The 12,198-nt window shown below is 46.4% G+C and overlaps 1 protein-coding gene across 2 annotated transcripts in view; it reads left to right on the forward strand.

Moving 5' to 3' along the window:
• The first annotated feature begins 1,379 nt into the window (after positions 1 to 1,379).
• DGKD (diacylglycerol kinase delta) overlaps positions 1,380 to 12,198 on the forward strand; it is a 60,069-nt gene continuing 49,250 nt past the window's right edge. For both annotated transcript variants that reach the window (XM_050902250.1, XM_050902251.1), the window contains exon 1: positions 1,380 to 1,541. In XM_050902250.1, the coding sequence (XP_050758207.1) occupies positions 1,434 to 1,541 (108 nt within the window). In that variant the 5' untranslated portion in view covers positions 1,380 to 1,433. The remainder of the gene's footprint in view (positions 1,542 to 12,198) is intronic.

Genomic DNA, 12,198 nt, shown 5'->3' on the forward strand with positions numbered 1-12,198 from the left:
TGCGCTGTCCATGAATTCCTTAACAAAGCTCCCTATATACAACCCCAAACAGAGAACTGCTAGTCCAGGCTGATCCTATACTTAATCTAGTTTCCTGTATGCAACAGTGCTTCAAAAGAGGGTGCAGTAAAATTAGGGAGGAAATTACAGGGCAGCCTGCCCTGAGGAGCCTTTTCCAACATCCATCTGCCAGAGGTCAGTTTATGCTCTAAGAAATGAGATTGTATTCCGCAAACTTAGTTCTCTCTTGCTGATCTGGATATTCTCATTATCCATGTAAATGTCTAATCCTTTCCTGAATCTCACTTATATTTTGGCTGAAGTGAGTTGCATCAGCTAATTACATTTTATGTGTAAAACAACTGGTGTTTTCTTCTTCTTGTTTTTGCTCTAAATCTGCTTTTCAATGTCTCTGGTTTAAATTCTCCTGGAAAGTCTGAATGCAGGGCCTACATTTATTAATACAAACTTATGTTTCCCACCCTACGCACCGGAAAATGGAGTTAAGAGCTTCCCACTTATATCTTGGTTAACAACGATGTGCTTTTAACAGAGAAGAAAATGAGGGAGACGTTTTTGAGATGTCCATTTCCTCCCAGCGGGAGAGGGACTCCTGGTGAAAGCCTGCTGTAAGCGCGTTGCGCTTCCATCCTGCTTCAGACTGCAGAGGCTGGGCAAACTGAGCTTGCCCACTCTCTGGCTTAGGTTACTATTGATAACTGTAACAAGCCAAAGCAGCCTGCTTTGGAGAAAAGCGTGGGCTGTGCTCTGGCATTTCTGCAGAATCATTCTATATACGGGCCTCAGGTTTTGAGCAGCGGCTTGCTTGTTTGGGTTTGGTTTTTTTTTTTTCCTCATTGACACCATCGTGATGACAAGCCCTACTTTTACAGATGGTCCAAAGGCTTTAACCAAACAGCTTTATACATGGCCTCTAACACTTACAAATAGGTCAGGTTAAAAGTATAAGCCTTCTCCTGTTTTGCTTGTGTAAACTGGTCTTGATTAAGATGCCGAAAGCAGTGAATTAAGACCACAGCTGACTTCACAGTTCCATCAGTGCTCTCACCTAATACCACCTGTCAGTGTGTTTGGCTCCATTAGTCACAGCTGTCTCACCTTAGCTGAAATTGCAAGAGGCAGTATGTTTGCTCTGCTCTTTCTAAGCATTGCGTGCTTTGCTGCTAAAGAAACCCTGTGGCCATTTTCAGGTGTTCATGGTCAGTATAATTTCTGTATGATTTCACCTTTGGGTTTGGGGGAGTGTTAGGCATTTGCCCCTGGATTTCTGGGAAGGCTTTTCTAGTGATTGTCCTGGTATTACTAATTTTTTGATGGCTCGAGAAGAATGCACTGATACAGTAAGGTTGAGCAAATTGCTCGTAGTGAATATGCTGGTCTCGGAGAGCTAGTATTCAGGAAATCCTTTAAAGATGCTAAGAGGAGGAGGGAGGACAGTGTGTGACAATCTTCCAGTCTTGCTTCAAAGTGCGGCTTCCTCCACAGACGTGTTTCCTTCAGTGTTCCTGGCTACTGGACCTGTAAGTATGGGACTAGCAAACTTAGAGGCCTGCCTGATTCCTTTTTTTTTCTTTTTTTCCTTCTGTTTCTTCTTATATGTCAGCCTTGTGAGGCGCCTCTGTCACTGCCTGACTTTCCTCTCAAATTCATCTGCGGTGATGACTTCTGTAAGCTAACTGTGTAACAAAATCACAGTGCACTCTGCTGTGCAGTGGGGAGGAGTTGAAATGGTTATTAAATCTGTTCTTTTGCCTGGGCTTAGGAAAGCACTTTCAGCTGTTGACCGTTTGTTTAGCCCATGCTGGACACTTGCTCAGAGAGCGAGGGCTTTCTGCTGGTTCCTGCAGTTCCCTGTCCTGCAGGCCAGGATGGACTTTTATTCTTCTGCCCTTCAGTCAGCAGATGCTGACCTCTGTCAGCAGAAAAGAGGTCTCTAGCTGAAACTGTTTGCCTTTTATCTTTCCTTTCTTCTGGTTCTGATGTTACATTGGTCTTCCACCCGAGTCAGACCTGTAGCCTGCTACTCCTATTTACAGCTGGGGGAGAGCAATCCCATTTCCTGACCCTGTGCCTTTGATGTGGTGGGACTCCATTTACAGAAAGCCTGCCAGCTCCAGGAGAGGGATGCGCTCTGGTAGTGATAGCATCTCTGAAACTGCCGCTTTTGAATGCAGCTTTTATGAAATATGTGGTCTCTGTGCTTTAGCTGTCTGCTGATGGGACTGGTTTGGTGACAAATGCTTTCCCCTCGTACATATTCATGAAATCCTAGCTGAAACACTCCGTACTGTCCTGTAGCTGCAGCTAACGGGGGATTAGAGAAACAAGTGCTTCGGGGCTGAGTTACCTCAGGCTGACGGAGCCCATGAGGAATGGTGTGGGGAAAGGCTGAGTCAGGCAAGAGTGGTGTTTGGCAGTAGGAGCCTGCTTTGGTGCTGAGAGAGCAGCGAGCCCCTATGTGACTGAAAGGATGTGTAAGATGGAGCAGGTGCAAAGTACCTTTTTGTGCAGGAGGCTGGTACAGCAGGTCTTACCTCGGGGGAGGAGGATTTATGCACAGTATTTTATTAAATCCAGTGCAACAACTGGAGTGCTGGAAACAACCACAAGAACTGGGGCCGAGATTCAAGCTTTCAGAGAGGTCTGAGCTGAAAACCTTTTCTCTGGTGCCAAACAGCCACGAGGGTGCTTGGACCTGGCAGTGGCCAGTGTGAAACGATGCTCGGGTGGGAGGGCTCGTGTCGGTTCGCAACGCGGGGCGGGGGGGGGAGCCCGTGGGCCGGGCCGGGCCGGGGAAGGCGGCCTGGCCCGCCCCGCCTCGCCTCAGCGGTTCCCCTCCGACCTGCGCCATCGGGCGCGCGGCGCAGCCGCCGCCAGGGGGCGCCGCAGCGGCGGGGCGGGCGGCTGCAGAGCGCGGCGCGCGGCGGGAGGGGCGCCGGCCGCGCCGCGCCGCCCCGCACCGTGCAGCATGGCGGCGGCGGGCGCCGCGCAGCCCCAGGCCGGGGCGGTCGCCGCCGCCAGCGCCGCGGCGGAAGAATCATCGGACAGCGAGCCGGAGCAGGAGCCGGGCTCCCCGCAGAAACTCATCCGCAAAGTCTCTACGTCCGGGCAAATCCGCCAGAAGGTGCGTGCGGCGGGCGGGGGCCGCGGGCAGGGCCTCGGGCTCCGGCCGCGCTGCGGCCGGCTCTGCCTCCGCGTCTCCCTCAGCGCCGCCGCCGCCTCCCCCTCCCGCCCGGCATGGCCTGCGCCGCTGCAGCGGGGAGAGCCTGCCGGTGACCCCCGCCCGCCCCTCTGGGAGTTGCCAAAGACCCCCCCCCCAAACCTCCCTCGGCGGCCTGCCAGGGACCCCCTCAAGTTCACCCCTCAGGGAGCTGCCGGCGATTCCCACCCCCCCCACGCCCTGCTCCTCAGGGACTTGCTGGCGACGCCCCGCACCCCTCAGGGACCTGCCGGCGACCACCTCAGACACACACCGCCCCTCAGGGACCTGCCGGCGACCCCCCCCAAACCGCCCCTCAGGGACTTGCCGGCGATCCCCCCCCGCCAAACCGTCCCTCTAGGACTTGCCGGCCATCCCCCCGACTCGCCCCTCACGGGCTTGCCGGCAACTCCCTCAAACCGCCCCTCAGGGATTCGGCCATTTCTGCGCCCCCCCCTCCCCAACCGTCCCTCAGGGACTTGCTGGAGATCCGGGTCCCCCCAACCCGCCCCTCAGGGATGTGCCTCTCAGAGACCTGCTAACAACACGCCTCCCAACAGCTTTTCATGGACTTGTAAACCCCTAAATGCTCTTCAGGGATCCCCATAACAAACTGTTTCCCAGGTCCCTGTCAACAGCTGCCCCCAGAATGCCCTTCAGGGTCTGCCAACGACCCCCTAATTGCCCCTAGGGACTCCTGGAATTGCCCACAACCACCCAGCAAGTACCATCCCCAAACTGCCTCTCTGAAGCCATGTAGGAACCTCCCCAATTCACCCTGCCCAGTAGCCCAGCTTAGGCCACCTTCTTCCCAGTGCCCAGATTCAGACCTGCTAGGGAGCTTCTCTATTCTAATGGTGATCAGTGTGCCCAGGCTCAGCAGAACCTTGTCTTACCCGTTTCCTTCCATACTCTCTCCCTTTGTAATATTTTCTTGGGGTCCTGGAAGTCAGATTTGAGCTCCTGCCCCCCAGTACTGCCCCTCATTGTCTGATACTTGACCCCTAAGGACATTCTGTCCCTCCCCACCCCCTGAAGCTGCATCTCCCCTTTTTTCCCCATGTCAGAGTTGCCAGGGGCTCCGTCCTCCGCTCCCTATGCCTTCCCTTAGGGCCCCTGCACAGCCCAGCTATATCTACCTGTCACATTGTGCCCTCCCCCATTATCAATTTCCTAGCACCCCTCCTGTGGCCCTGTTGGACGTGGCACAAGTCATTGTCTCATGTTCAGAGCTCTGTGCTCAAAGGTGCAGCCCCTGCTGTTAGCCCCTACAGTCAGTGTGTGCCTCCCTCAGCATCTTCCCATCATTTTTATGGTTGCATCCCAATTATCCCCATCTTGTACTGTGCGATTTTTCCTTTCTGTAGCCATATAGCGATGTTTAGCCTCCTGTCTGGTCAAACAGTGATCTTATGGCTGGTTAGTCTTTGTTCCCCGTTTTTTCTGCCCCGCTTCGCCTCCGTGGTCAGGTAACAATCCTTTCCACCCTGATTCCCTTGGCCCAGTCAGATTTTACTCCTCTGTGGCTTGTTCTGGAACAATAATGCTGTTTTTAGGGGCAGTAACAGTATTCTGCAACTACAACTGTAGTTCCTCTGTATTGTTATTGTAAGAGAAGATGTGAAGATTTCCTTCAGCCTTAGGCTAGGAACCACCCATAGGGAGTTGCCGTCTTCTATACTATTTTTACTATAGCTGCATGATTTTTCTTTGTGGCCATTAAAGTCCTGTATAACTCTTGGATTGTTGTGTGATATGTTTCTGCGTAGAGATACCAGGTTAGTTGTTATTCTGCCATCACCTTCCTGTTGTCTCTGAAGCATGGGCAAGCACAGTTGCTGTGTGGATGCAGAAGGCTTGCTCAGTGCTGATGCTGCTAGCTCAGTGTTGCGTATCTTGTATTCATAGCGAAGGAGAGTAAACGTCTCTGCGTGATGCAGTGTCTGAAGCGTTATTCATAGGGATCTTTTTTCTGCTGGCTAGTTTGCCCTGCTTTCAAACACATATCGTCATTCTGCTGCTCATCATCGTTTTGCTACATTGGTCTCAGTTCCGAAAACCCCCGTGACAGAGTACGGTCATACGTGAGGACCGTGCACTCACTTCATTATGCATGGCGGGGCTGCTTCCTCCATCTGCGAAGTGCTGCTGACACTGTCACTCACTTCTTGAGTTAAGGAACTGAGGGTCTGGGCTGTGTGAGTGAGATGGTTCTTTCGGCCACAACAGGAAATGGTGAAGCCCTCTAACTGGGTTGATGTTCAGTATATCAAGTAGATCTCGGCTGTGCTGTAGCACCAGGTGACCTGATCTAGTCTGTTAATCTGCTGTGAAAAAAAATAAGCCTTTTGAGATTTTTTCCCTGCACACAGGGTGCTGAATAGCAGAAATTTGTCTTGCTGGAGATTGGATGAACCTTGTGATTTCTTAATACCCCTTGTGGCAGAGGTCCTGTGTGGGAAAGGAGGAAGGATGCCATAGTCTGATTTTAATATCTACGCGGTGGTGTCTGTGATAAGAGCAAGGACAATGACTTTCTCAGTGCTAGAGTGGGAACTCTTGCTTACAGCAGGATGTTAGAGATGCTAAGGTGAAGGGTGCATTAGATTTTACTTTTGTTTGAATATAGCAGAACATGTCCCCATGTCCCTACTTAATCATTTGCCCTGTTTTACATCACTTCCTGCGTCAGCATGGCTGGAAAAAGCCTAAACCAGCCACTTGTATTATGCAAACATAAACATGTTAAGAACAAGGATTATAAACAGATATTGTCTACAGCTATTAAGCCTCCTGTGTGTTAATCTGCAGAAGACCTTCAACTACACAGTGTCAAATTTTCCAAGTAAGCCCAGGTATTATGATATCAAGGATTGATTTGTTCTCTTGCTTGTTGATGTCTCTGTTTTGTTATCATCTTTTCTGCATGCTGCTGCGTGTGTACTTTTTCCTTGCCCTGAGGGCAAGGAGCAAAGACAACTTTGTGAGTAATCATAGTTCTGATGAGACACTGAGGAGCTTACTTCCTCTGTAAAGGCAGACCTAATTCTGAATTTGTCTGTTGAATGACAGAGTGCAGACTACCGTAAGGTGTAGAAGCTGTTGGACAGGTCCGTCAGAGTGACAGTAAGAGATGTAGGCAGACTTTTACTGTGCCCTGAGGATATAAATGCCTGTAAGTACAGTTAAATCACCATGGAAGCTTACTGTTATCACCGATTGAGTGCAAAGTGTGCTGTAGCCATGGGGTTCCTCAGAATTTACTTGTCACGGTCACAAACACTTTGAAGATATGTTTTCCTTCCTCTGGTCCTGTTATCTATTTTCCCAAGAAATGCTGTAAAATAAAGCTGCTTGCTTACAAGACCATAAAACTTCAGTGAACTTGTTTCTGAGCCCACAGGCTGCCCAACTGCATTTGACTGAAATACGTTGGTGTCGTTATACTGTGGGGCAGATAGGATTGTTTGAATGTATAGGTACTGTGATTTTGACCTGCAGTGTCTGAAGGCCAATTATAGCTAACATCTGTTTAGCTGAAAAATCTGTCCCTTGTGAAGATACGGGGCAGGGGAAGGAGGAGCAGAAAGCTAAGTGTTTGGAAAGTGCAGTACTATGTTTTAACGTACTTATTTGTTTTTAGCTAGAAGAAAATTTTGAGGAAGAGAAGAAGGTATAGGAGAAGTATGTTTAGCAGTCTCTTAATGATTATTATTCTGGGGAAAGAAGAAAACCTGGTATGATCAGGTATAACTGGTAGTGTAACTGCTGTTGTCTCAGCTGGCAAAGAAGTAGAGGCTGCATAGAGTGCTCGATCAGCCGTTTTGAGACCTGTCAGACTTGTACCAGCATTGAGCTTCACAGTACACTGCTTTTAGCCCCTCTCCTGGTCTCAGGCTGGCATTGGTGCAGCTAGAGAAACTGTGGGTCAACTAAAATGAAGTGTTCTTGAATGGATGAGAATTAGGAAAGAGATGAAACAAAATAAGAGAAGGATGATGTGTGTGAGGAGAGGCAACAGCAGGAGCCTTGCTCCCACCTTCTAAGCAGTGTTGAGGACTCAGCTGGAATCAGCTGAAGTGGTATCATCTCAGCTGTCACCTGGCATGGATGAAGACATAGTAATATCAAAAGTGGTCCTACGAGATGAGGGCGTGAAGCAGAGGAGCACTGCACCTTTTATGGGCTCTGACAGTAAAGCGCGCTTCTTCCTTTGCACTTGACCTTTCATTGCAAGTGTCACGTTACAAACCTCAGAAAGCTGGAGAGTGGATGAACAGGCCATCTTCTCGTTTCATTCATCAGTTCGGTGTGATTTCCAGCGTGCCAGCTTTGGTATGTTGAGATCTCTGTTTACTAGACAGGATTTCAGCAACGTCCTTGGGTGGCATCAGGAGGACTTCTTGTTTGGACTAATTCAGTCTAACTTCTGTTTACGTTTATGAGCATTTTCTCTGTAACATTTTAGTTTTTATAACCATTTATTATTGCCTTGAACTTTTTAAGACAAGTTTGCAGTATATATTTCAACAGAGTTGCAAACGGAGTGAGCAAACTTTCTGGGATATTGGAAGCTGTCTAGCTCCAGTAGCAGAGAGATGTCAGGTTAACTTATACCATGAAAAGCAGGATAAATTAACTGGTACCAAGCTTTATGCTGCGGTGGGCAGACTTTGGTGAGTATCTGAACTAGCAAGTTTCCGATTTCTGTGCTGTGTAGCAGTCTGTGGTACAGATAACTTTCGTAGTATGGGAGGTTGTGATTCTCTTTCTGATTAGCAGCTTTGAGGTCTGGGAGCCACCCTGAAGCATAAGAAAAACAGGAGGAAGCAAAGGAAAAAACAGGCAAGAAAAAACAGGAGGAAGCAAAATGTTTCTCCTCGTTTTTGTGCAAGTTTCCAGAGCAGACTAAACTGAGTTCTCAGACATATGGTAGGCAGCGTGAGCAACTGAAGAAAGCTCATTTTGTTTCTTCTTGTATTGCCTAATAGATAAAATGTCCTTTTTATAGGTAAAGAAGTGTTATTTTTATTTCTGGAGGGCAAATGTTTTAAGGTTTTCTGAGATTAGAGGGAGGAAACCGAGCAGTTCATTCATTTGATACAAGTACTGAAAGAAGTATTATGATAAGAAGCAATGCACTTCAGTAAAGAGACAAAGTAAAAGAAATACGCAACAAATGAGGGAATTTTCAGGAATTTATGGCTTAATTCACATTCTGTCTGTGGCATCTTCCACCAAAACATAGTAAAATGTCTGTCTGATTTTGTTATGCTGTCTTCTAACAGGGTGTCTAAAAGAGGATGTTTTAGGAGCTTCACATGTCATAAATTGTAGTGGCTTGTGCTTTAGTCCAGGTAGAAACTAGGAACTCTTCACTTAAAAGAGAGGTAATTGTTGCAAAGGAGCAGTTCTTGTGATTGAATCCAAAACCGAACATCTTGAGCACAGGTTTAAGGCCATGAATTTTCTTGGATTAACATGACAAACAGACTAGTTCCTTCTCTGAGCACTGAGGAAAAAGGTAGGATTTTAGGCCACGGTAGGTGGCTGTAAGAATGTTTCTGTCCCTTAACTCAATCTGTGTTATGTTTTGCATGCTCTTCAGGCTCATCTGTTCCGACAAAATTTGGGAAGCCTCCCAGTGCTGTGTTACCACTGGTGTACTGTAAGTTTGCCTCGCTGCTGGAGAGTTTTGGATGCTATGTGAAAGCAACAGCTGTTACTTCCTTTTTTAAAAAAAAAAAACCAAACAAAACAAAGCACAAAACCACACACACTTGTAGCTTTTCTCATTCCTTCTAACTATAGTTCAGGTTCCAGGAACTAAAGAGCTAACGTTAAACTTTTGCATGTTTTGAGAACATGGATTTACTTAGACCACATTGCTAAAAAGTACATTGCTAGGCTAGTAATTGTTCTCTCAAATAAAATTAGAGACAAAATAAAATGGGTATTAAAAGTTTTTTTTTCTTTTTTTAAATAAAACTAAGTCAAATAGAGTATTTCCCCCTACCCAAAACCTGTTGTTTCAAAAAAATCAGTGCTATTTTACTTTGGAGGAGTACTAGACTATAAATGAAAACTGTAAAATGTCTATCTCCAGATTGTCTGATTAGAAAATCCAGTATACCATGTAAGACACTGCATAACTTTACCTTCTTTAATTACAAATCCAATGTGATTCTTTCTAAAATAGCAGATATACCTGCATACCTAAGAGAAAGCAGAAGTGAGGTGAAGGGAGGTTTTTGTATTCCCTATTTCCTTGAAAGCTTGAGATTTAGATTAGATAGTGTCACAGCAGCATCGGAAATATCAGGGCAAAATACTGTCCAAGTGAAAAGCACCTTCCTCTTGCAATATGTTTTTTCAAGGTTTCAAATGCACAAACCATTATTTAAAGGAATTTTTATTAACTCTCCACTTAAACCATTTGTTCCTTGCTTTTTCCCCACTAAGTGGTCATTGCTTCTTGTTTCACTAAGAATTTATGTAAGTGTCTCTTAAAGAAAGAAGATGCTTCTGTTTGATTCTGCAGCCCTGCGGGACAGTTATCCAGGGACAGTTCAGCTTCAGGCAGATAAATAGCTGAGGCAGCAGCAGTGATCCATATCAGCTGCCATCTTTCGTTGTCCCTTCTCGCATGCTTTATATAAAAGCACTCTGGAAAGCAATGAGCTTATTGTGCATGCCCAGTTCGGTAGTGCTGCACCTCTGCAGCAGCAGTCCAGTGCTTCCACAGGGTATGGCCCTTAATGTTTGCAGTCTCTGGGCTACATGTGGACAGGAAAGCAGTTACACAGAGGAGGAGGTCCAAAGCCTGCTGCCCTCCTTTCGTCCAGAGAGGAGAAAGGTGGCTTGCCTGGCTAAAAGATTACCACTGCTGAGTTAGGTAATTGATTAATGCGTGATTACTCCATTTGGGTTTAGAGGAAATCTTTTTATTTCCTCACAGTCTCATTGCTAAGTTGGAAAGTTTTACATCTGATACCTATTCTGATGTTGTGGTTTGCTTTTTTTGAAAAAGGAGACGCTGTCTTGATTACATAATGTTTGCATCAAGCACATTATATTTGAGTCTTGCAAGTTTTAATAAATTTAACCATGTAATATTCTAGCTGGGAGAGGTGATACCACCTCCGTTTCCCATACGGGGAATTGAGATACATACTTCTTGTATCAAATGTACAAAATCACACAGGGCATCCCTAGGGGAGCTGGGAACTGAGGCAGGCGTTGCAAGCTCCGGGGTAATGTCTTGACCTGTGGGACAGCTGCCTTTGCTGGTGCTTGAAAGACAGAAGTGTGGCTGATAAAATAGGGGTGTTGCCTGCTTTTCAAACTGCTCTCTGCCAAGGCAGGTCAGAGCACTCTTTTAGAATGTGTAGATCTATCGCTGAGATTTTATTAAAAATCAGTATTCTGGGAACTCACACCAGCCCCTTCTGTTCTGTTTAGATGAAAGTTAACCAAACGGTGTTCCCAGGGCTGTGCTAATCTTCCTTGTTGTTGCTGGTGCTGATCAAGATGTCTTGGCATGGTCAAAGGTATTTGCAGGACATTAAAACAGGGAAAATGGAAAAACAAATTAAAAACTGTGGAGTATCCTTTAAAAACTATATTAAATGGATGAGGAAAAGAAAACTTAAAAGCATAGGTTGTTTAATACATAAATATGGAAAATCTGATAACAACAATTGTTACCGATGAGATAAAAATAAATTGTAAGATACGTTAAGTATTAATTAAATGGCTGAAGGCCAAAAGCTGCTTTCTGCTCTCAACAGTGTAATCCCATTGGAATACCAGTTGGAGTAAAAGGATCAGGATTTGGCCCTACGTCTACCAGCCACTACCAAATAAGGCTCCTTGCAGAATTCAGTAGCGGGGTTGATGGGAATCCAGACACAGCGAGAGGAAGCTGTCATTCTCTCAGCCTCCTCGGCACAAGGGCAAAGGATTCAGTTTTCTTCCTCAAGGTATAACTTTCACTTTCCCATGTCCTGAGGTTCTCATACCAGTACTTTCTGCTGGCTTTTCCTTCCTACTTGGCCAAGATCTCCATGACATTTAGCAGTATGGGAAGGATGGGGTGGTTATGATTGCGAGGATGAGATCCGCAGCTGTATTCTGGATGTGCTTTCCCTTACGTTCGCTATTCTTGTAATAGCACCGATCACGCCTTCCCAGCCTGATACTCTCGTATCAAATGGCCCTGACATGCTGCTATGGTAAGTGCCTGGCTCGTTGTACCTGTCAGTGAAGTGGATGGGTGGGCTTAGATGGGCAACAGTGTTTTTTGGTAATAACTTGGCGCTCTCTGAATGAGTAAGAGTGTTACTTAAGCTCTAGTGGTACAGGCTGCAGCATTAGAGGGTTCTGTGTACAATGCTGTGGTTCAAAATGAGGTTGTATTGCTGCGTTTCAGCAGCAGAGCCGTGTGCTTCTGAGCTAATACAGGGAATTCTGTGGTGCTGGTGTGTAGCTGTGTGACAGGCATGTCTCAGAGCTGAAGGTTTCACATCAGGTAAGGTGTTCTGACATTTTTTGTGTATGGGGAAAATGCCCTAAGGAAAGGATGTAGCTGTGTATGTGTAATTTAAGATGGTAGAAAAAATAACAGCGTATTTTTCATGTTTGTCCTTAAATGTATAAAGTTCACGTTTAATTGGTACCCTTTAAAATTTTATTGCATTCCAAAGTTTTCAGGTAGCTTTTAAACTGTTGCTTTTTTGGCTTTGGTTATCTCTGTGGATGGATTTGAGCCCGTGTCTTCTAGCTTTGCTATAGTTTGCTGGTATGACTTGAGCTTCATGCTCAGTTCCCCTCTTGTGATAAATGTGTTTGGGAAGGATGCCTGGAGCCTATGGAAAGCGTACTGAGGGCTTAAGCAGTTAGCGTGCCAGGAGTTGTCCAGCTACTAACTCATCCTGAATCAAACTGTACTGGTGTGTTTTTCATTCTCTCTTCTAAGT

This window comes from Gymnogyps californianus, chromosome 10 (assembly GCF_018139145.2).
Source record: "Gymnogyps californianus isolate 813 chromosome 10, ASM1813914v2, whole genome shotgun sequence".
NCBI classification, from domain to species: Eukaryota; Metazoa; Chordata; class Aves; order Accipitriformes; family Cathartidae; genus Gymnogyps; species Gymnogyps californianus.